The sequence below is a fragment of the Panthera uncia genome (assembly GCF_023721935.1).
Source record: "Panthera uncia isolate 11264 chromosome A1 unlocalized genomic scaffold, Puncia_PCG_1.0 HiC_scaffold_17, whole genome shotgun sequence".
NCBI lineage: Eukaryota > Metazoa > Chordata > Mammalia > Carnivora > Felidae > Panthera > Panthera uncia.
In genome coordinates, this window is record NW_026057577.1 from 40,475,339 (window position 1) to 40,500,798 (window position 25,460).

Genomic DNA, 25,460 nt, shown 5'->3' on the forward strand with positions numbered 1-25,460 from the left:
CTTAAAAGCCCAACTTCTGCATGTTTTGGTAGAGTGAATGGGGTGGGGAGGAGCATTACCATTTTTTATATACCTACTTCTTGTCAAGAAATTTATATATATATTACCTCATTGAATATTTATATACATATATAATCCTAAGAGGTAGGTATTTTTAGGCCCATTTTACATTTGAGGAACGCAAAACACAGGTTAAGTAATTTGCCTAAGGCCATGGGCACGTGCCATAGTTGGGATTCAAATCCAGGTCTCTCCAACACTGGAGAATAACATTCTTTACACACATCATGCAGGTAGGCTTTCATTTTGGAAATGAGGTCAAATGTTGGAAATTCTTTTCTTTGTGATTTTAACACCATTCAGGGTCTTCTAATTTTCTGGAATGGTGGTTTTCATTAGAGTACATGTTGCCATCCTATATTATTTGTTTCATTTGGCATTGCCCCTAGGCTCTTACTAAATACACAGCTGGCAAGTATTTATTTTTGTAAGGTATTGAACTATGTATTTTCTCCCACCCCCTTCCCCCACCCTAGAATTTGGTGATCATCTGAATGACTCTAAATCAAGACTTTAATCATTCCATTCCTTCTTGAAATAACAATTACACACACACACACACACACACACACACACACACACTGTTTATATCACAGTATATAACATTCGGTTAAGTCAAGGGAACTTTTCTGTTGCTATTTTTTTTCAACTGGGCTAATGAGAAATAAAAGTAAATCCTCTCATAGTAATAAGAAAACCAAAACTTTCAAAATCAGCTTCAGTGCAGCCGCTGGTATTGCACAACATACTTCGTTTAGGAAAGTATACTTTTTTCTTAAAACTGCCTCCTTCTCTTTCCTCCAGCTTCTGTTGAGCCAGCAGGCATCAGAGTTGTGTTATGTTAAGGGGTTGACTTCAGTCTCAGAGGTTGGTGTCTGCACTGAGTGGTGACAGGTCATGGTTCAGCTGTAATGCACTTAAAGGCAGAGGCCGTGGCTTATTTGATGTGGTATGCCCATAGCACCAAGAACACAGTAAGTGTTCAAGAAATATCCACAGGAAGAATTAGTGGATTACTGGTTATCAAGGCTCCCTTGGACTCATGGAAAGCATAAAACACCAGGGTCTGTTGAATGCAAGCCAGCCATCTGTGTCCAAACTATGGAGACCTTTTCAACCAGCTGCTTTCTGGAATTTCACTGAGGACTCAATGGGGCCTTGGAAGAATCTAGGAGCTGAAAAGCTAGGAGTCACTTGTAGACATGTTGCAACAAATGCCCAGATGGCCCTGGCGACAGGAGAACCCCACTTTCTTGGAAAACAGAAAGTATTGGCTCAATGGCTGAAAAGTAACTCATATTCAGTTATGAGCACAGCTCTCCAGAATGCTTTGAAGGGAAATGTTAAGTTTTAGTTGGCTTAGAATCCATTCTGAGACTGCTGATAGGATTGAATGAATGTCCTAACTGTTGGATGGTAGCAGGGTTGCTTTGGAGCAGTGCTGTTATGAAGATGAGTAATTCTGTGCCTTGAGCCTGTATCACTGAAATTTTATTTAAGGGCTTACAAGTCCTAACAGTGTCTCAGAACTTTTTTTTTCCCCAAAACCACCATAACTTCTGTGTTTTCTGAACCAGAAATCTGATTAAGTGCTCAGGATTGCACCTTTAGACTGACTCTAGCAGACATTGAAAGGCACAGAGAGAGAAATGTGTGATGTGACCAGGTGCTTGCCATATCCCTCATCTTGGTGCCCTGGGGGGGTAAAATTATAGCAAGTGCTGAGGAGTCAACCAAACAATTCTAGATCCTTCAGGGGATCTAGATCTTCCAAAGGATCTAGAATTTCACAGAAGTCCAGCTTGGCTCGGGCTGACATTTTGAAATTCACGTACTATTAATTTCCCAATCACATATGACTACTCCTCACAAAAGTTGTTTCCTGTAGACAAAAAAATAGGAATAAATGTATCAATCATTCCTACTTTTCGTCTATAGGAGACAACAATAACTTTTGTGTACTTTAAAAGATTAAAAAAAAATAGATGGTTGTAAGTACAGGAATGAAAGTCATTTTCTTCAATTTTTATTTTGAAAACACTTTATAATTATAGTTCACAAAGATTAGTAAATTATTTCATTGTCTTTGTTTTAGAGTTTTCTTTTTTTTTTAATTTTTTAAATGTTTATTTATTTTTGAGAGAGAGAGCATGAGTGGGAGGGAGGTGCAGAGAGAGAAGGAGACACAGAATCTGAGGCAGGATTCAGGCTCCAAGCTGTCAGCACAGAGCCCAATGCTGGGCTCAAACTCAAAACTGTGAGATGGTTACCTGAGCCAAAGTCAGACAATTAACCACTGAGCCACCAAGGTGCCTCTAGAGTTTTCTAATCTGGATAAGTAGTGCACATCATAATAGCCACAGATTATAACTGATAACTAAAAATAATTAGATGTTGGGTTTCAGGACAGTAGGAATGGCTACTAGCGATATTCTTCAAAAACAGTCACTTTTTCGCTTTAATAATGACAAAATGTTTCCAACAAAAATACAAAAACCTTCAGGATGGAAGTTTTTATAATTTAAATGAGGCATTAACACAAGAGAAGCAACATAGATTAATTTAAGTCATGGAAATAAAGAGCAAATTCCAACAAGAGCAAACTTATAAAACAAAGCCTTTAGGGGTGCCTGGGTGGCTCAGTCGGTTGGGCTTCCGACTTCAGCCAAGGTCATGATCTTGTGCTTTGTGGGTTCGAGCCCCATATCGGGCTCTGTGCTGACAGCTCAGAGCCTGGAGCCTGCTTCAGATTCTGTGTCTTCCTCTCTGCCCCTCCCCTGCTTGCACTCTGTCTCTCTGTCTCCAAAATTAAACATTAAAAAAATTTTTCAAAAGCAAAACAAAACAAAACAAAGCCTTGAGAACAGAGACCTAAGTTGTTATATTTATTTTTTCAAATAAACAGAGCATCTACATTCTGCACTAAATTGTGGCCTATTAGAGCAGGAATCAAGCTTATATGAGACGAGGTAGGTACTTAAATATTTTTGAGCGAATAAAATGACTATTTTCCCATTCTAAGCAGATCACCTTGGGAGGCCTATAATTATTCCACTTGTTGATCAAAATGTTTTTGGGAGATTTTTTTTTTTTTGGAATTACCACCATAACAGGGGTTCTATCCATGGATAGGAATCAGGCTTAGATCAGAGAAATAAATTACATCTTTACTGGCATTAACTTCAAATTGAAATTCACCATCTTATTTAAATATGAATATAGGCAACAAGCCACAGTACTGTTAACACAATACCTGTGACTTGGCCAAAAATACAAATCACAGATACTTTTGTATTGCATTAGTTAGTGCAGATATCTCAAAATATGTTTTGTATGTATCCCTAATACAGTAGTTATTGGTCCTACCACTAAATCTTAATAAATGCATTAACAAGCAAGCTTACATATTACCATTACAAATTTGATCTTTATAATATTTTGGCAACTTTTTCAATATAATTGGTTTCTTTTGTAATCCTCTATATTTTATTTTATATAATTTCAAACATTTTTCTGAGGAGGGATCCATAGGCTTCACCAGCACACCGGCATACATGAACAAGGACTCCTGGCCTAGAGTCTAGAGTACATTTTTTGAAGATCCTAAATGAAATAAAATCTTATTTTTCTGAGAGTAGATTTTGGAAATAATTAAAAGTCACCTGGAGAGTTAAGTGTGGTAAATAAAATTGGTAACCAAGTTGGGTCAACAAAACAAAGAGAAAGGGCCAATAAAATAAAATATGACTTTCCCTTAAAGTGAATAATTCTCTATCTATAATATATACATACATCTATACATAAATATATATTTGGGGTGGGGGCTCTACTATGTACAAGTTACTGAGCTAGATCTAGGGATCCAAAAATAAAAAAGACATGGCCTGCCTTTAGACTCTTACGGGGAAGGGGCAAGTGAGGGTTTGTAGGTAGCAGTGACTCTACTCTTATTTTTATAAGCAGTTCATTTTCAGAATAAAAATTCTAGAGCATTTAAAAAATTTACGTTATTATTTTACCTTTTGCTAACTGTAAAGTAAAGTGATTTCTAGAGTCAGGCACTGTTTTGTTTTTGTTTTTGTTTTATTTTGCCATTATAATGCACAGTTTCTGCTTATGATTATGCCTTAGGAAAGCTGTAAGTGAATTTAGGACTAAGAATTATATCCAAAGGTTCACATCTGTTTTTGCAACTTGGATTTATTTTTTCAGAGTATGGCTATAATGGAAGTTTGGATTGTCAGGCCCCTCACAAAAATCTACTCAGACCCGAATTTGCATGCAATGTAGGATCCACAATGTATCCTAAATACAATGCAAAACAGTCCTTCTCTGGATAAATGCATTTCAGTTCTAACCCAGATGCCATTAGTTCACAGCCCCTTTTAATGGGGTGCTCTTGTCAAAGCTAAAATGCGAGCAAGAGAGGTTAGATTCCAGGAGTTTAGCAACTTGTTAGCTCCCGTAACTACATTAGACAGCCTCCTTCTATGCAAAGATTCCTCTGAGGTACAAAAAGACAAAGGCACAAAGGACAATCTGGCCCATTTCACCTTTCCTACAGTGTGAAACTCTACAGTGTGGATAGCTTCTAAATAAGTCACTTTACAATTAAGCTCTGTGGTTAATGAAACATGAAAAACAAATAGATCATTAGCACAGAACAATTAAACGCAAAGTTAGCATAATGTAGTTATGTCTTGTGGGGTTAGGGAGGGCCTTCTTTAAAAAGACATCAAAAGCAAAAGCAGTAATGAACAAGAATGATCACTTTGATTATATCATATTTTAAAATTTCTGTACTAGAAAAGACATCACAAGCAGTTCTAAAATGAGCAACAGACTATGAAAAACTATTTGCAGTCCAACAGGAAAGGATTACTGTTCAGAATAGAAAATAAACTATGAATCCATATAAAAATGACAAAGTAACTCAACAGATGAATGGACAAAAGATCTAAACAGGCAAGTCACAAAAGAAGATATAAAAATGACCATTATACCTATGAAATAGTACTCAATCTCATTACTTATCAGGGAAATGAAAATTAAGACAACAAGAAAACGTGACAAGCACGCTATTAAACTGCAGGTGGAACGATACGTTGACACAGCCATCTTGGAGAAGCACCAGTCATGTGTATTAAAAATAAAAATGTACACCCTAGTGACCAACAATTATTCTCCCAGAGAAATGATTGTGTAAAATACTCAAGGAGGCTTGTACAAGAATACTCTGGAAGAGTGTTTCTTATGGCGAAAAATTGGAGACAGCCTAAATATACATTCATAGGGAAATAGTAAAATAAAAGAAGTATTTTCCTAGTGTGGAACATCATGAAGCCATTAAAAGGAAAGAGACAGATCTATATGTATCAACATGGATAGAGCTCTAAGATATTGTTACATGAAGAAAATAAAGCTGTAGGGGCACCTGGGTGGCCCTGTCGGTAGGACTTCAGCTCAGGTCATGATCTCATGGTTCTTCAGTTCAAGCCCTGCATCAGGCTCTGTGCTGACAGCTCAGAGCCTGGAGCCTGTTTCTGATTCTGTGTCTCCCTCTCCCTCTGCTCCTACCCCACTCACACTCTGTCTCTCTCTCAAAAATAAATAAACATTAAAAAAAAAGAAAGAAAGACAATAAAGTTGTAGAACAATATACAGAGTGTGATACTTTTTATGTTACAGTCCACATTTGTGAATATATAGAAGACATTGGAAAAGATTACCTGGAGGCTAAGATGGTAGGGTGGAAGTAATCAAGGACTTCCTACCGTTACTTGTAATATTTAAATTTTTCAAAAGCAAATGTGTTCCTATATTACTTATGCAAGTAAAAACTAATAATATAAAAAACTGTTTTAAGTCATTGAGCTCAGATCAGGACAGCCGCTAGGGCGATAATCACTTCCCTGATATAAAGTACTATCATATTTTGTTTTACTTGAACAGTTATAGGAGAGGTTTTCTTTCTTCCTCTCTCAGTTCTTTAGTTTCAGTTTATAATCTAAATCATCTCTTAATGAAGTTAAATTTCTACTAATTGATTCTTCAATCTTTAATAATTTATTGTGATAAGCTTGTTAATCCTACAGTTATTCTTGGAATATAATTTCATTTGGAGTCTGTAGAGGTATGCCTTGCTCTTTCCTCTTGTATTAGAAAACCATAATACTTCAGTAGCAGCATTAACTTACCTTTTCCCTCATTTTTTTTTTTTTTTGCCTTCCATCTTTTTTCATTCCTGTTATTTAGCAGATATATGGTATGTGTGCACTTACACTTTGTTATCCCCTCAAACCTAATGGAGACTGATTATGCTTGGAGCTCACTGGCAAAGTGATTTAGGGAGAGGACGAGTAGGCCACTACTCTTAAAAAGGAGGGAACACTACTTGTTCAGAACACTGAGAAACCAAATGCAGGAAATCTACCAAGGTAATGTTCCTTCCATTTCACAGCTGTCCTTACTTCCCAGTGCTAAAGAGCTTCTAGCCCTTATAAATTTATATGGATTGACCATACGGGCAACAAAACACAGGCAAGCATTAGCAGTTGGCTTACATAGGTTTCAGACATGCTGTGACATGGTCCAAAGAGAAAGCTGCAACACTGGATGTAAGTGTCCTTTATAAGGTCCCTTCTCCCTACACACAAAAGCCACTGAGTCACAACGCTGGTGTAACAGTGGGAGAAATCTCCTCTGAGAGGTCACTTTGTGTGAGAAGGAACTGGAGGCATTTTAATATTTAGTACACATTATTCAGAAAGTATAACAATTACCACTGTTAGAAGGAGCTGGGTCTACTTTAACTGTCCCCACCAGGCAGGGGCCTCCCAGGGTGGGGAAGAGTACAGAAATAACACTTTGCTTTCAGCTGTTCTTTCAGGATGTTCTTTCAGCTGAAGGCTGGACAGAGGGGGAGGTCTATAAGAGGAGTTAAACTTTAGGGTATGAATGACTGAATTTCCCTCCTTTTTAAGACGCCCCAGTTTTGGTGAGTGAGGGTAAGAGCTGGAGGTGGGGGAAGTGGTCATCAACTTTCCCAAACTCTAGATCAGCCGACATAAACTGCACCACTCAAGTTCCCTGCTTTCATACCATAGGCAGAGTGATCAAAGTGTGCTTTCTCATCTCTGGTTCTCATTTTTAAAGCAGAAGTTTAAAACAATGAAATCCTCTCTTAGGGTTTTGCTTTAAACCCCTAAGACACAGAGGGTAAAAGTGGCGTGTGACCACTGAGTCAGGGTGGTGTCCAAACTCAGAACTAGGCTGTGAAGCAGGGGGTTTCTGGTGTGGTCATTAATGCCAACCCAGCAGGGAAGAAGCCTGTAATCAGAAAGTTCAAGAAAGACAAGGGGCCCAGCCTCTGTTAGGGCACTTCCTCCCACACTGCTGTTGCTGGCCACCTGGCTTCCTTGCAAACAGTGTAATTTGGTATTTGGAGGCATATGCACTTTCAATGCTATCAGACTTTCTTAAAGTTATCAGACATTCTTAGTAAAGCACAGCCAAACCAAGCACATATTATATTAAAGAAAAATAAAATGGAAACCAGGTATTTAAATCAGTTTAAAGAAGCTTGTTAAAGAAAACAGGCTGGGTAATGAAAAATCAGTCCTGCTTTTTCAAAGATTTAAGCAGTTAGAATAAGATCCTAAGCTACTCTGGAGCAGCTCTGCCTGGTATCCGATAATACTCCAGCAGGAATTTTGCTTGAGAGTGCTATACTGCCTTCTTGGAAGCCTTATACTCTTTCTGCAACATAAAGGAAACAGCAATTGTGATCACCGGCATTAATAATGTGGCCTCCAGAGCCTGTAATTATCATCTATCTGTCATCTTTCACTCAAAGGGAGAAAACTGGCAGCCACAGCTTGCCATTGAAGTTTCTGGGACTCAAGAAGACAGGAAAGAGCAATATTTATTTCTCAATGTCCAGAGGGAAATTACAAAATTTCAGTGGTATGATAAAAGCTTAAGTACTTAATGCAAGAAATTCTTCTCTAGTAGAAGATACCCATACCCATGGTGGGGATAAATTTCTGTCTGAGGGTTAATAGTAAAGACACAGGCTACCCTCTCAGGGTAGGATCCCCAAAATGTGCTCCATCCCCTCCTTGACCTTTATGATAGGAAGCACTGGTTCAGAAAAGCCCTTCCTGCCCTCCTAAAACGCACAATGGCCAACTGTTCCTTGAGATGTTTAAAGAAGGCTCACCTCATTGTCCTGGTGATTAATCTCGCTGAGATTTGACTGTTGCACCAACACTGTTAGGAGCCTGTGAAGAAAAATAGAAGAAGAGGCTCAAAAGAACAGAATGTGTATGAGAACATAACATTATAAGTACAGTCCACTGAAGGCCTCCAAGTGAAGATGAGCCCTTTCTGTTTATCGAGGGGGAAAGATCCATAGAAAAGAAGACAGTGTGATTGGTAAGAAGGCACCTGAGGGGATTCCTCTGTCTCTTCTCACCCCACCTCCTCTCCATCTTGGGGCTCTGGAGATGAGGACAGGGATAAAGGGAATGGAGAAAGTGAATCTGTAGGCTCATCTTCTTCACCAGACCTGTGTTCTTATGTGTGCACTTTAAGAACTAAATTCCTCTAGGGGTGCCTGGGTGGCTCAGTCTGCCTCCGGCTCAGGTCATGATCTCACAGTTTGTGGGTTTGAGCCCCGCGTCGGGCTCTGTACTGACAGCTCAGAGCCTGGAGCCTGCTTCAGATTCTGTGTTTCCCTCTCTCTCTGCCACTCCCCCACTCACACTCAGTCTCTATCTCTCAAAAATGAGTAAACGTTAAAAAAAAAAAAAGAACTAAATTCCTCTAGCACTTATTCTTCATTCTTTTACATAAACATATGCAGTGGTTTCAAATTGCTTCACCACTTGGTACATGTGTCACACCTTGTAAATGTATAGATTATGCTAGGAGACAGCATTTACGACTTTGCTTATTTTTTCGAAAACATGCAAATGTCTAGGCATGAAATGACAGTAATCAGTGTGAAAAAACTATCAGTGATTCTCAAGCTCAAGTTTTTATCTCACTTGGGTCCCACACTTGGTTGACTGAGGTCTACATTGTGGGAGAGAAGCAGTTGATTGTAGTTGGTAGGGACCCAGAATCTGGAGCCAGACCACCTGGGTTCACATCCCAGCCCAGCTACTCGCCAGCTTTATGACTGAAGGCAAGTAACAACCTCTCTGTGCCTAAGCTTCCTCATCTATAAAATGGGGGTAAAAAAAGTGCCTACCTTACAGCTCAGTGTGAGGATTAAATGAATTAATGCATACAGCACTTATAGCATGACTGGAACACAGCCAAGTGTTATTTCTAGAACACTTAACGCTAGAAGTTTTAAACCTGGCTCAATCTCAGAATCCCCAGGGGAAATTTTTTAAAACCACAAATACCTGGATTCTGTATTCAGTATTTCTGACTTCGTAGGTCTGTAGAGAAGCTCAGCTTTCACAGTTTAAAAGGGTTGCTCGGGAAATTCTGGCAAACAGGTCTGAAAACCACTGAGACAGGTACTGAATAAATTAACCAATTGATACTCATTGCTGTGAACTGACTGTGTTCCTCCCACCCGCAAATTCATTCGGTTCTAACCTCCAGTTCCTCAGAACGTGACTATATTTGGAGATTGAGTCTTTAAAGAGGTAATTAAGTTAAAATGAAGCCTTTAGGGCAGGCCCTAATCCAATCTGACTGATGTTCTCAGAAGAAGAGATTAGGGCCCACCAGCAGCATGGATTGCAGAGGAGAGACCACGTAAAAAGGCAGCAAGTGGCTGGCCATCTGCCAACCAAGGACAGAAGCCTCAGAAGAAACCACCTGCTGCCACCTTGCTTGTGAACTTCTACCCTTCAGAAATTCAAAAAAATAAATTTCTGTTGCTTAAGCCATCCATTATGTGGGTATTTTGTTACAGCAGCCCTAGCAAACTAATACAGTCATGAAGATGATAAAGGATTGTCTATGGGGAGACCATTCAGATAATTCAGACAATTTCTGAAGGAAATTCAGAAACTATTTTTGGAAGAATGACTTGAAAAAAATCAAATGGTTTAGCCTTTTCCCCAGTCAGATTTTCATTGTCTTTTATTTTAGATGACATTTAGTCTTGAGTCTTAAATTGCTACCTACAATCGAATAAAAGAAAGTGGGACTGATCATGTTGCATTAGTGGTAAATGTAACACAGAGAGAGCTTAAATAGGGATGCATTTCTGGTTGTTTACTGTGGAGATGAAATAGCCAGGAAGCCTAAGGTTTAAATCTAGTTTTACCTCTTTTGGGGAGCCAGGATAATGCTGTGATTTAATTCTGCCCTCCCTGCTGCATGACCTCTCTGAGCTTCTGTATCCTCACATTTATCATCGGGATAATAACAGTGGTGGTGTAAAGACTGAATAACAGGGGCACCTGGGTGGCTCAGTCGGTTAAGCGGCCGACTTCAGCTCAGGTCATGATCTCGCGGTCCGTGAGTTCGAGCCCGTGTCGGGCTCTGTGCTGACAGCTCAGAGCCTGGAGCCTGTTTCAGATTCTGTGTCTCCCTCTCTCTGACCCTCCCCTGTTCATGCTCTGTCTCTCTCTGTCTCAAAAATAAATAAAATGTTAAAAAAAAAATTAAAAAAAAAAGACTGAATAACATAGTAGGTATAAAGCTCCTAGTACACAGACTTTAAAAGAACAGTGGCACTGAATGCAAGCTTTCTGAATTCTAAAATTTCTCCACCTAGTGGGAAGAGGCTATAATAATTGCATTTTTGTATAACACTTTTTATCTTTGTAACTATATTTCACTACTGGATTTTCCCCTTATAATTGCTTTAGAAGGCTGGAGGGCAACTGGTGACTTTCTTTTCTCTTTACTGGCCATTGCTTAGTCTCTAGGGTTCATTTGGTCTGAGTTGTGGGGAGAGAGTGGGAAAGAAAGGCAAGAGGTCAGCTGTGGTCCAATCTGGTTATCCTCGGCCAAGCCTAAGGAGACTGAGATCATACATAGCCAGACAGGATCTTCTGGGACTGCTCCAGAGCAGTGATCACACTGAAGGAAGTCAGGTTTTGACTTGATGGGAATGAGGGAGGGGAGAGCATGACCTCCTGTCACATCCTGGTGGTGGGGGTATTCCAAAGGTCATGGGATGAATCCTGTCTCTGGATATTTTTCTATTTGCCCCTCAAATCCATTTGCTGCCCTGCAATGTCCTGCTCTGAGGTTGACCTGCAATAACTTTATCATCCAACTTCCCTTGCCCTCTGACTGCTTTCTGGGTTTGGCCAGGAGAACTGGCAGGAGAAAGGAGAGAAGCCACTTCCCTTTCTGTCAATGACTTTTCCCCCTTACCAAAGGCCACAGCTCCTGCTCGGTGTGTCCTCTTCTACAGCCAGAACTCTCAAGAGGTTCCAGTAACAGCTCCATTCCTTGATCCTTTTGGCCTAGTGGTGGAATACTTTCCTGCTTTTTTGGGGAAAGTGGAGGTGGGGAATTATGTCACCATCTCTTGCTAGTTAATTTTAAATAGTCTTCCATTAAACTTTGTTCAGTTACCTTTTAATATTCTGTGACCTCCTTATTGTGACCCTGATTGATACATGCCAACCTATATTGCTTGATTCCATTTGATTCCTAAGTGTCTCAGATTCAATAATCTCCAAAGATGGAAACAAATTTATAGATAAGTATTCTCTCTCTCTCTCTCTCTCTCTCTCTACCTTTGTGAGAGCAAACGATCTTGCTTTCAGGGCCATCATACATTGCCTTGGTGGTAATTCAGACTGGACTAGAGAGCAGGTGTTTGGTTTCAAGCCTGGGGCTTCCATGCTGTTCCATGGTACAGGGGAATCTGCCAGGTGCTTGTCTCACATCTGTCTTAATTACCAGAGGATTTGAAGACCCCTTAGTTTTGTTTTCTCAGAGCCCTCTTTCTGTGCTAAGGTAGCTTAGAAGTATTCTTCCCAAGATCCCCAGCCCAGTCTCTTATTAGCACCAGCTCTGTCCTGTTCTCAGCTCTCTAAGAAGCCACACAAAGCCCACCTTATCCCAGGTAGCAGGATACCAGGCACAGAGGCCCAGCAGGAACATTCTCAGATAGGCAGCATGATGAGTGGTAAGAAAACAGGTGCTGGGACCAGACTGCCTCCATTAGAATCCCTGCTCCATTACCAACCAGCCAGTAACCCTACACAGGCTATAAAACTCTCAGTACCCATATTTTCTTATCTGTGAAATAGAAATGATATTAACACCTCCTTCTTAAAGATCTGTTGTGATTTTAAATGACTCAGTGCATATGAAACACTTAGAATGACATTTACATGCCAATGAATATTCTGTATAATTTAATAAAGTTTTTAAAAGCTCTTGCTCTTTATATTTTGGGATCCCCTGATCTCAAAGATCAGGGAGAGATCAGCTAGATGTATACTGGGGGGTACCTTGTTTCTGTGGGCTTTATTTTGCTGACCCCTTGGACTCACAGCCCTGTATCTGTCCAGCACAGTGATGGTTGGGGAAAAGGGTCCCTAAGCCACCTGTCTGCCCTCCTGTTCCTGAAGCTGCTGATGTGAGAGTATCCTGAAGTATATCATCCCCCCACAGGTTAGAATGCATCACCTGGTAATGTGAGAACAGACCCCAAAGAAATAATTTCCTTCCTCCCTCTATCTGTCATCAAGAGTCATGAAAAGAGGCAGAGCTGCTGGCACTCTGGCAGGGAAAAAAAAAAAGAATCTGCCAGTAACCATGGAGACCATGAAAAAGACCTCCAGAGAGCCCTGTGGCTGCTTTCAGAGGAAATCGCTGTTTGCCTTCCAATGCTTGCATGTGTAGCGTTGTACAAACACAACTTCTTTCTCTTTGGAGCTTCCTCTTAATGATCATGCCCCCTCTTTCACACTGGCGCCCTCTGAATGTCCTAGAAGCAAGAAAAGCCCTAGGGAGCTGAAAGGGAGAAAACTTGGACCTGCTGAGAAGCTCAGGGTTCAAAGCAGGAAAGGGACTCGTGAGATGAAACCTGCGTTTCTTTGCTTTTGTCCATCCAACTTGCTATCGTGTTCATGATTATAAATCCCTTATTCTTGCATCAGCTTAAATCCCCACTGAGCTGCAGCTTAGCTAAGGCTGTACATTGGAACTGGCTGGTTTGTTCATGAGTTGTTTGCATCACAGAACCTTGCTGGAGGGTTAATTGAGGTGTCCCCTTGGCTTGTTTACAAGCAGCTACAATTTGAGGCTTCATTCTAAATAACCTCTAGTTGAGCACTGAGTGGAAGGAGCATGCTTAGATTTGGAAATCTAAGTATTAGTAGATTTTAAAGTGAGTATGAATACCTGAGTACAAGGACATAATGTGGCCCATATATATGTTTAGGATTAGGGGACAAATAGAGATGAATGTACACTAACAAAGGTAAGGAAGGGAGTTTCAGGGAAGCTGAATGGTTGAATTTGATGCTCATTGGATTCTAAAGCCTAGTATTGCTCTTATAGGGGCCAAGGGCAGGCCACCTTAAGATGGGCCACTTTGGCACGGACATTACTTTGAGTTAAAAGCAATCAAAACCCAGTTGATTCAGGGGCGCCTGGGTGGCTCATTTGGTTAAGCATCTGACTTCAGCTCAGGTCATTATCTCAATATTTGTGGGTTTGAGCCCCACATCTGAGCCTGCTTCAGATCCTGTCTCTCTCTCTCTCTGCCCCTCCCCTGTTCATGCTCTGTCTCTCTCAAACATAAACATTAAAAAAAAAAATTAAAAAAAAAAAGCCAGTAGATTCAGAGAACACTCTTTAGCTCCCCCTCAACTGCTTGCCTGTACCAGAAAGAGAGCTATTAATAGAGATTCCCTTTTACTTAACAAACTTACCTGCCTAATAGGGCAATCTTTGTTTTCCAAACATTTCCTCTTAACTTCCTCCTAATGGAATTCTCCCCTTTGTATCCTCAGACCCCAACACCTTTCCTTAGCTCTTCTATATTCCCTTAGTTGCCTGTCTCTGGAATTTCCATGTCTGTGTGGATTCCCTGTACATAGGCTACTAAATTTGATTTTTTTTTTTCTGTTAACCTGTCTCATGTCAGTTTGATTCTTAGTCCAGTTAGAAGGATCTTGAAGGATGGAAGAAATTCTTCCTCCCCAACACACCTGTATGTGAACATATGTTTTGTGGACCTGTGTGTGCTAAGGTGAAGAAGGCTGGAGTGAGAGCTGGTGGGGTGGCAGCAGCGGGGATTCATTCTTTAGCACTGATCTATGGTATTTCTTTATTTCTGTCTATCTCCTATCGTGATTATCACCCCATCATCACCATCATCAACACTTACCGAACACTGACAATGGACAGTGGTCAGTGTTTTTTTACATATTTTCTCATTTATTTCTGCCAATTTACCATGAAATAAATACTGTATTATTCCTGCTTTCTATGAAAGAAAGCTAGCTGAGTCTTGAGAAGTTAACTTTGTCCAAGATAATATGGTTACTAAGAGATGGACCAGATTCAAACCTGGTCAGTCTGACTCCAGAGCTGGCAGTCCTGACCATCCTTTACCTCAATCCAAAAGGGATGTTAGGTGGTTTTTAGATACATATAGTAAAACAAGATTACAAGTGAAGAAACTAGTCCAAGAGAAAATAAGGGCAGGGTAAATAAGATGCAGTTATGGTCCTACACGTGTCCCAGAGGTGGGACAAAAACTGGGGTTTGGGTGTTTTAAACATACAGAGAGAAATCATAGGTCACAGGGTCCACAGAGTAAAAATAAATAATTTATCAGGAGAAACACAGCAATTCTTCCTTTAGTAGAATTTTTTTGTGTGGGGTTTCTCATTTTTTAGATGCTTTAACAAAGTATTTCCTGACAATGAAACAATAAGGAGTTTGGTAAAGCTTCTTAGGGTAGGGCTTAATGACAGACTATGGCCATTAAAGTACATCCTACAGGGTCCACAGTAGTGGATCCTAGGAACAGAGTAGGCACACGGGCAGGTTACTTAGCCTCACACATGCACTAGGCAATTAATTATCTTCTTAGTGCCTCAGCTTTCTTATCCATAAAATGGGGAGAGAAATATTACCTATCACATAAAGGTGTGGTCAAGATTAGATGAGATAGTACATGGAAAGCACTCAGAACTTTGCTCAGAACATGGTAAATAATCAGTGCTATTTGTCTTTCTTTTCCTCATCATTGTAAATGCAGACCTATAGGCTTCAGTGGTTAGCCAAATCCACTTACAGTTGTGTCCACTTAGGAAAATTAAGCAAACAGGTTTGCATGGCCTAATGGAAGGTCGCTCCTGCATTATGGTTGTAGGATTAGGAAGTACCCACAAGCCAGACTATATATATATATATATTTTTTTTTTTCAGAAAACAATTATGAGTTCATGCTGATATATAAACAAATGGATGATAGAAGGCCAACTTTTGGGCCATAGGACATCGCTTGGCTACTTTCTGCTTGAAACACTGAATGCAGATGCTATCAAACACTGCCATGGTCATAAAATTTCTCATAAGCCAATGATAAAATATCTAATTTTAAGCAATGTAATGCCATAGGGAATTTTTTAAGGCAAGCTAGTTTCTAAATGTTCTCTAGGTAACAAAGCCAGTTGCTTTGCTATATGGGTTGTTAAGGTTTCACACGATTCATTTTTGGAGAACATTTACCAGAAATGATGATTTTGGTTTTGGAATAGTTAATCTTAATCTTTGGGTTTTCCTAGTTGCCACAGCTAGTATTATCATAAATAAAGGAGGATTTTATCTTCCAGAATCAGCTAAATGTCCATTTAGGACAATAAAACCATATCATCAGCACACAGAAGGATGTTTATTTTTCTGGCTTTAGCTTTTCTGAAGGTGGTGGCTGGGTCATTAGGTATAATTTCAAGAAAAGGGGAAACCACAACTCTGTGTTATCTCAGTTATAGTGATGTAATGTAGATCCTAGAGAGTCTAGGGGCACTGCTGGGCATAATATGAAATAGACTAATATGTCCACAAAAGAGGAAATACAGTTGGATTGGTTTTTAATTTATCACTGTAGTGATTTGAAATGATGAGCCTAATCAATTGGCCAAATTAACATCAAGCATGCTTTTGACTGAGAAGTCTTAGTTCACCCCTCAGGTGCAATGGCCTGATGACAGAGACAGCTTTTCAGCAAAATTCATGAACCCTTTTCTTAGGTTGGAGTCATGGTTGGGAGGTGGATTCTATATTCCCAAGTACTCCTTAAACACAGGGTGGTACATGACCAGTGTGGTAAATGACTAGTCCTTATTAAAAGAACGTGAGCAGAAGTGAAATGAATCAAAAGCTGAGATTTTAAAGAAATAAGGTGGGGAGACTTCTTCATACTACTCTTTCCCCATCCCCAGACTGAACAAAGAGAAGCCACAAGATGGAAGAAACTTAGGTCTCTGAGTTACCATATGGAGGGGAGCCACCCTCCAATCCAGGAACACCTAACTGGGACAAAGCTTTTATTGTGTTAAAAAACTGAAGCTTTGGGTTTTATTTGTTACAAAAGTTATAGTCACCATAACAAAAGCCGGTATTTACCTTCCAGAATCAGGCAGATTTTGAAATGACCACTCAGTGAGGCTGGTAAACCAAGTAGAGTAAATCAAGGTAGAATAGTCTTAAAGGTACATTTTAAACATATATTTGAAAGGTTATTCTTGGGATAACAGTATGATTTTGTGACTAAATATTTTTGTGGATTGTCTAGAAAAGTCATTCTTTCTTTATCCCAATTCATCAAAAGGGAGTCATCTCTTTATGATGTCTATTGATTGTTAGCTCTGAGCTTGCTGTTTCTTCTCTAAACTTCCTTGTTTTGTTGGGCTTTGAGTAAATCCTAGTTTTCTATTATTCCTGGATATAATCCAATGATAATAAGAGGCAATGCTTGGTTGGGAATAGTTCTGGAATTTCCCAAACCCTTTTGGTGTAAAACAGAATGAAATGAAGAAATCCTGATACCTCTCAACTTGGAAGAGGCCTTGGTCTCATGAACCCCCACAGAGCCCCTCATGTTAGTTCTGAATTCAGGGTCTAGAGGATGAGGCTCCCAGATAATGAGGCACCCACTGTGGTGCTGGCCTGTGCCTAGCTCTGGGGAATGCTAAATTCCTGTCAGAGGCATGTTCTGTGCTATGGAGGTTAAGGAAGTGCCCAGAATGTTGCTGATACCACACTGGGAAATGCTATTATTGGCTGCTCCAAGGGGCTTTCAAAAGATTGGACACCAAGGACTTTTAGACACAGAGGATTGGGGAAGCTACACTTGGTCTGGACAAAACTTTTTCCTTTGTTGCTCAATTGTCTTACAAAAATGTGACCTTCTTGATCATCCAACTTATTTGTGTATATTTCTTCACACAGCTCCCAGAAGCTCACAGGCCTGGTTTTCCTTCTAACCCACTGGTTCCCCTGTCTCTCTCCTTTGCTGAGTCCCTTGCCTCCTTCCAACCCATAAATGTTGGCGTGACTCTGACTTGAGACATTAATCTGTCTGCCCAGTCAGTGCTCTTCCACTCCCCTCCCCACTATTTGAAATTATCCTATTTATTTTAAAATTACCCTATTTATTTGTTTACTAGAGTGCTGCTTAGCTGCTTCACTAGAATGTAACCTCTGTGAGGTCAGAGACGCTGTTGTGCTTACTGGCAACCACTGGGGCCTAGAGGAGCACTTGGTCCATGATAAGCACTAGACAGTGACTGAATCAATAAATGACTGATTGGATGAATATGTGAATTCAGATGATGAAAAATAGCATTTCTTAAATCAGAGTGTAGGAGAAAGGGTTTTTCTTTTTAATTTATTAAACAGGAGAGGAATGAGATTAGAGTTTAAGATTCTTCCAGGATATTTTGATTCACTGAGATGAGGTCCTATCTGCTGCAACGTAAAAAAAAAATGGATGGGCTTTTTCTTTATTCACCTCAGAGGGTTGATTAGGTGACCTTCTAATCCAAGTTAAGTCTCTCCAAGTGTGAGGATTGTGTGAACCTGGCTACTTACCTCACATCGGGCTCAGCAGTGGCAGCATGCAGTGGCAGACGGCCATTTTTATCCGGGATATTGTGCTTGGCACCATTCCTGAGCAGACTCACACAACCTTCTAGCCAGCCCTGAAATATAAGAGCAACTGTGTCATTATATAACACAGCCTGGTATAACAGACCAACAAACTCTCTCCAGTTTTCTTTCTCTTTTTTCTTTGGTGCGGCTAAAAATATGTTTTTTTTGATTTGAAGTGGTTAAGGATCACAACCTCAACTTCAGCGGAAAGCTGCAGACCTTGATATATGGGTTCCTGAGTATTCTGGAGGACCTTTACCCTGTAAGGTATAGATGGATTCCTAGACTCTCTCTTCCGTCTCCCATTCCCCATTTCTTACTTGCTGATATTCCACTTTTATACGCAGTTCCTAGGGATCAATATGGCATGTGGTAGTTCTAACCTCGCATTCTGTAGGCTTAGCTTCAAATCATGCTTGTCAGTGGTCTGACCTGGGTGCCATGGTCCAATTCCAAAAACTGTACTCCTATATCATTCTTGAGTCCCAGCCTCCACTCTGTGCCTCAGTTTATCTATATCTGATAAACAGGCTTTGGTCCTCTTTTCCAAGTTCTCTTTCTAGGAACCACAAGGATAATATTTTTCTTATTCTAGTCAGTCTCCCTCCCAATGTCTAGAATCCTAGTCTAAGCCATAATCCAATGGCTGGGACCCTTCTGGGACCCATCTTGTTGACTGATATGTCTGATGCTGAATATGGGGGTATCACCAGGACCCTCTAAGGGTTCCCTGTTGCTGGGCTTCACCCACTATGAATTCCCTAAGAAACTTTGTGTGAACTCCCTGCTGTCGACTAATTCTCCAGATTGAGAGTGGTATTGCTACATCTCATGCTTGTCCCCTTCTTGGTTAGCACTTACAGCTGGGTCATTTCCCCACTATCTCTCATTTCAAAGGGCAGATATAATCACAGGCTAGTCCTCCCTCCCTTTCTGTTCTCTGCTCCTTTAAGTAACTGACCCAGCCCTACTGATAACCAAGTTTGGCCAAGCAGAATGCTTCCTACATTCATCCAGAACCATTGGGGTTACTCCTTCAGTTATAATTAGATATATAAGTAGATGAAACAATTATTACAAAAAATAATATATATAACTCTCTGTCCTGCCTTCATTCCTTTATAGCTAAACTTCAAAACTACCCCATCAGAAGAGAAAAATGACTGAAGATTTTCTCTCACAATACTGGAAGCAATGGGGGGCTCCTGGGTGGCTCAGTTAAGTGTCCAGCTTCAGCTCAGGTCATGATCTCACCGTTTGTGAATTCAAGCCCTGTGTTGGGCTCTGTGCTGACAGCTCAGAGCCTGAAGACTGCTTTGGATTCTGTGTCTCCCTTCTCTGTTTGCCCCTCCCTCAATCACACTCTGTCTCTTTCTCTCAAAAATGAATACACATTAAAAAATAAAAAATAAAAAAATACTGAAAGCAATGAAAATCAAAATGTTACTAAATGAATGGAGAAGAAAGATAATAAGAAAAGAACTTTTTGGTTCTGGAAAGTCTGGAAAAAATATTTTAATAAAAGCACATTCATAGGTTATAATATTGAATATGGTTTTGAATTGACCAATAATATATAAGCCTTAAGTAGAAGCAAATGTTTTTCAGTCTTAAGTTATAATTTACTAATGTATTAAATCTGGTTTTAGTTTCTAATGTCCAAGTCATCAAGATCTCTGATTAAAAGGAAAAAATATGACAAAGAAACCCAAAAGAAAGGCATGCTGGACAAATTTTAGAGTTGCCTAAGTTTTACACTTATTGGAAAACAAATCTCCTGATGGGGGAGGGTTTGAAACATTTTTATCATCTTGCAACATTTCCTGGAACTATGTGTATGTGGTTTTCTTTTTTTCTTCAGAAAAGAAATCAGAAAAGTCACTGAATACACTTGAAACCAGGGGTCACTATTCAGAATCAACAAGTACATTTTTTTATTTACTATGTGCTGGATGATTCCGCATGTGTTTCTCCTTCAATTGTGATAAGTGTAGGATATTATTTTCACTAAATTTTACAAATGAGGAAGGAGACACAAAACGGTGAGGTGATGTGTCTAAGGTTACACATCCATGCTAAGTGTATGTGTATACTGAGTTTGGAGCTGTGATGGACACTAAATTGCTAAGTACGCCCTTTGCCAAGTTTCTCTTCAATACTTGAATTCAAACATTGCCAGAAGGGGTTGGTGGGCTCCACAGTGCAATCCCCAGGACCACCCACCCCCTTCTCAGGGAACCTCAGAAGGAATAGGGAGGGGTCCTTGCTTGGGTTGCCACAAAGAAGTGGGGGCATCAATAAGAGGGTGATGCCACATGCTGTCATGCAAGCATACTTCCTTCATGTAGCTCCTTTGAATGCATTCCTAGAAAGACTTGTCTGCAAAGGTGGCACCTCTCTAGGCTCACTATTCACTGTGATCTACAGGATACTTGCTGTAAAAAGCCACAGCAGGAGCAATTATTAAGACATGTGCAAAAGGGAAGGGGCCTGGGAGGGCATTCCTGTGTCTCTCCGAGATATGACACTTCACCTACTAGTCATAGACCAATGGTTTTCAAACTTGGGTGGGTATAAAAATTGCCCAGGAGGTTTGTCTGCATAGACATCTCCTTCCCATCCACTACCCTGTCTGCTCCCAGTGTGTGACTCAGGAGGGCTAGTGTATACTCCTGGAAAGTACATTTGAAACAAGTATTCCAACACTTCAAAAAAATTCTTTCCAGTTTAAATCTAAGTCCTAGAGAAAGAGGGTATGCAAATAGAAAAAGGAAAAGTAGTTGCTAAAAAAAAAATCTCTGTGATAATTGGGCAATACCTCATGCAATCTATGTTAGATTGTGGCAGGAAGGTGTGGTATTTGGGAAAGGGAAGAGTCCTATTTCAGCAAGGCAGTTTCAGGACACCGTGGGGCTTGCCCAGGATGAATCCACCACTGTCAGTGGGCAGCAAGAGCAAATCCAAGAATCTGCTTTGGCTGCAACAGTAGTTATGGTGAAGATTTCTGGGAGCCTCATTAGAGGTGAAGGAGAATGATGACCCACGTGTGGCACTAAAAAGAACTTGCTTGACATAGACTCAAAGTAGCTCTGGGGTTTCCTAGAAGGAATGCAGGGAGGATTTGAAAAGAGAGGGGCTTGAACGTTTTCAGTAAGGCTTACCAAGCTTACCCAATGTTGGGAAATGCTAAACTGAAATCTCTTGATGAGGACTGGCTCTATACAATTTTTATTTATTTATTTGTTTGTTTATTTGTTTGTTTATTTATTTATTTTGAGAGACAGAGAGGAGGTAGGGGGAGGGGCACAGAGAGAGGGAGAGAGAGGATCCCAAGCAGGCTCAATGCTGTCAGCACAGAGTCTGACACAGGGCTTTAACTCACAAACCATGAGAACATGACCTGAGCTGAAATCAAGAGTCAGACGCTTAACCGACTGAGCCACCCAGGTGCCCCAACAATTTTTAAATTGAGTACTGATTGTGGGTTGAGTCCTATGCTTGGTATTGCCCCTGAATAGTCTGGTATTTCTCCCCTACTCCTACCCCCGATATTTTCCAGCATTCCCTATATTTCTCATCCTGTAGCTTCCACTTAGCTGATCCTACCCCACAATGTTACCTGCAGCTTCAAATGCTACCACCCACTCAGGGTATTAGTGGAGTGGGTTCTTAAAAAGAGTACCAAGTAAGTCCAGAAATGCTGCAAGGCAAATTCTGATGTTAAAATGGAAAATAATATTTTTCTTTAAAAAAAATTTTTATTTACTTATTTTGAGAGAGATGGGGGGAGAAAGAATGGGGGAAGGGGCAGAGAGAGAGGGGAGAGAGAATCCTAAGCAGACTCTGCACTGTCAGCGTGAAGCCAGATGTGGGGCTTGATCCCACGAACTGTGAGATCTTGACCTGAGCTAAAATCAAGAGTCAGATGCCTAACTGACTGGGCCATCCAGGTACCTCAATAATATTTTTCTAATGGCAAAATCACCTCTATCTTAGAAGATTGTTAGGAAGATCCAAAATGTCTTAGATCCACAAAACTAGCTCTTAGTAGTGCTATAAGTGTCAGAGATGATTGGAGCAAAGCTTCAAGTTTTATTTCCATTAGCATAAGTCCAAGAATACTTTTCTGCAAGGGGACACCATGACAACACACTAAGCCCTCCCCACTCCTTGACAGACACCACAGATATAATCAGTACCAGATAGGTTGCCAGGCATAGACTTGTGCGGCCATAAGCATCCTGCATGTTAATATTGGCCCCCATCTTCAACAACAGCTTCACTGTGTCCACTTGACGTCCAGAAACTGCATGCATCAAGGGTGTACATCCTGGAATGAGACATTTCAACAGTCTTTATAAAAATATTTGACTTCTGAAATTTATTAGCAGGCTTTATTTGCCTGTTCACTTATTATGCTCTTTGCAAATAAAGGAACTGCCCACAACACAAATCCAGCTGTTGAACTATATGAGACTGAAGAGAAATGAAGATGATTGTTGCTACGTTTATGTAAACTATGTATTTTCTTTCTGGCTGTATTAAATCTTCTGTAATTTTGCAGTAATTCATTGATTAAAACAATTTGTGCCAATGATTAAAAAATCCTCATTACTACGATGAGAATCAGCACCGTTTAGGACATGACAGGTTTTTCCTAACCTGGTTTGAACAATGTAGAATCTGGAAGTGTCTGGAAGGCAACTCCAGCCAGGCAGACAGGTGCAGCATATTTTTATTAGAGATGGTGGATGATAAAGGGCAGGGATGGTTGCCTAGCCTTGGGTTGCACACATTCTTTGGAAAAGGGTCCATCTTTATTGAAACACTTCTCTGTTTTGGTTAGTAATATAGGCCAAGGCATCTGGTTCTTTGTGGGTTTTCTTTCTGAAGAAAAACAGATGAAATTACACATTCTGATTAACTCATAGACCTGTTGGAACAAGCCAGCCTGGTGAGGCAGAATCCAGGTGCTTCACACTCTTCAGGTGAAGAAACCAAACCTCGGACACAATCCTTTGCCAAGCCGAGACTTGTTTACATGCTTTTCATTGATAACATATTCTTAGAGTGCGCTACAAGGTACTCGAAATGGACAAATTGTGGGGCTGCTGTTCTCATTGCAAGATTACAGCTGGCAACCCAGGTTCTCTACAAATCTCTCCTTTCTAATACTCTTTGGGTAAAAGCAGCAATGAAGCACTATGTCTTGAATAGTGGCAACAGTTCCTTCTTTATTTCTTCCTCTCTCTCTTCTCTCCTTCCTTCCCTCTTCCATCTCTCCCTCCCTCCCTCCCTCTTTCTTTCTTTGTTTTCGAGGGTGTTGAATTGCTCTAGCACCGTTTGTTGAAGAGGCTTTCTTCCACTGAATTACATTTGCACCTTTGTCAGAGATCAGTTGAGTATATTTGTGTGAGTCTATTTCTGAATTCTTTGTTCTTTTCCATTAATCTATGTCTTCCCTCAGCCGTTACCACATAGTCTTGATTTCTGTAGCCACATAATAGGTCTTGAATTTTGCAAGACTGATTCCTCTCAGTTTATTCTTTTTTTTTTTTAACATTTTTAATTCCAGTTAGTTAACATACAGTATAATATTAGTTTCAGGTGTACGATACAGTGATTCAACACTTCTGTATATGACCTAGTGCTCATCATGAGGAGTGTACTCTTTAATCTCCATCTCCAGAATTGTGATGCCCCAACTATGCTTTTCTTTTTCAAGATTGCTTTGGTTATTTAGGGTCTTTTGTGGTTCCATACAAATTTTACAGTTGTTTGTTCTAGTTCTCTGAAAAATGCTGTTGGTGTTTTGATAGGGATTGCATTAAATGTATCAATTACATTGGATAGTATGGACATTTGACAATGTTTGTTCTTCTAGTCCATGAGCATGGAATGTCTTTCCATTTCTTTGTGTCATCTTTAATTTCTTTCATCAGTGTTTTATAATTTTCAGAGTATAGGTCTTTCACCTCTTTGGTTAGGTTTATTCTTAGGTATTTTATGGTTTTTGATGCAATTGTAAGTGGGATTGCTATCTTAATTTCTCTTTCTGCTGTTCATTATTGTCGTAGAGAAATTCAATAGACTTCTGCACATTGATTTTGTATCCTGTGACTTTAGTGAATCATGTATCAGTTCTAGAAGTTTTTTGGTGGAGTCTATTGGGTTTTCTCTCTATATATAGTATTGCGTCATCTGCAAATAATAAAAGTTTTACTTCTTCCTTACTGATTTGGATACCTTACTTCTTTTACTCTTCTGATCATTGTAGCTGGGACTTCCAGTAGTATGTTGAATAGAAATGGTGAGAATGGACATCCTTGTCTTATTCCTAACCTTAGGGGAAAAGGTCTCAGTTTTCCCCCATTGAGGACAATGTTAGCTGTGGGTTTTTCACAGATGGCCTTCATTATGTTGAAGTATGTTCCCTCTAAACCTACTTTGTTGAGGGTTTTTATCATGAATGGGTATTGTACTTTGTCAAATGCTTTTCCTGAATCTTACTGAAATGATCATACGGTTCTTATTCTTTCTCTTATTGGATGTGATGTGTCATGTTGATTGATTTGTGCATATTGAACCATCCTTGCAACCCAGGACTAAATCTACTTGATTGTGGATGATTTTTTTTAACATGTTATTGAATTAGGTTTGCTAGTATTTTATTAAAGATTTTTGCATCTATGTTCATGAGGGATACTGGCCTGTAGTTCTCTTTTTTTTAATGGTGTCTTTATCCAGTTTTGGTATCAGTATAATGCTGGCTTCATAGAATTAATTTGGAAGTTTTCTTTCCTTTACTATTTTTGGGAACAGTTTGAGAAGAATAGGTATTAACTTTTCTTTAAATGTTTGGTAGAATTTGCCTGTGAAGCCCTCTGGTCCTAGATATTTGTTTGTTGGGAGTTTTTTGATTACTGATTCCATTTCTTTGCTGGTTATTGGTTTGTTCAAATTTTCTGTTTCTTTCTGTTATAGTTTTGGTAGTTTATATGTTTCTAGGAATTTATCTATTTCTTCTGTGTTGTTCAAATTGTCGGCATGTAGTTTTTCATAATATTCTCTTACAATTGTTTGTATTTCTGAGGTGTTTGTTGTTATTCTCCTCTCTCATTTATTATTTTACTTGACTATTTTCACATTCTTTCTTGGTAAGTCTGGTTAGAGGTTTATCAATTTATTTATTTATTTTTCAAAGAATCAGTTCCTGGTTTTATTGATTTGTTCTATTGTCTTTTTTTTTTTTTTAGTTTCTATATCATTTATTTCTTCTCTAATCTTTATTA

At 39.7% G+C, this 25,460-nt stretch overlaps 1 protein-coding gene across 1 annotated transcript in view; it reads right to left on the minus strand.

The window, feature by feature from the left end:
* The window catches only part of ANKRD55 (ankyrin repeat domain 55), a 95,990-nt gene that overhangs the window by 33,922 nt on the left and 36,608 nt on the right, over positions 1 to 25,460 (minus strand). Inside the window, exons 3-5 of the mRNA XM_049649482.1 lie at positions 22,368 to 22,498; positions 18,109 to 18,218; positions 8,282 to 8,342 (exon numbers count right to left, since the gene is read on the minus strand). Coding sequence (XP_049505439.1) covers positions 8,282 to 8,342; positions 18,109 to 18,218; positions 22,368 to 22,498 — 302 coding nt within the window. The remainder of the gene's footprint in view (positions 1 to 8,281; positions 8,343 to 18,108; positions 18,219 to 22,367; positions 22,499 to 25,460) is intronic.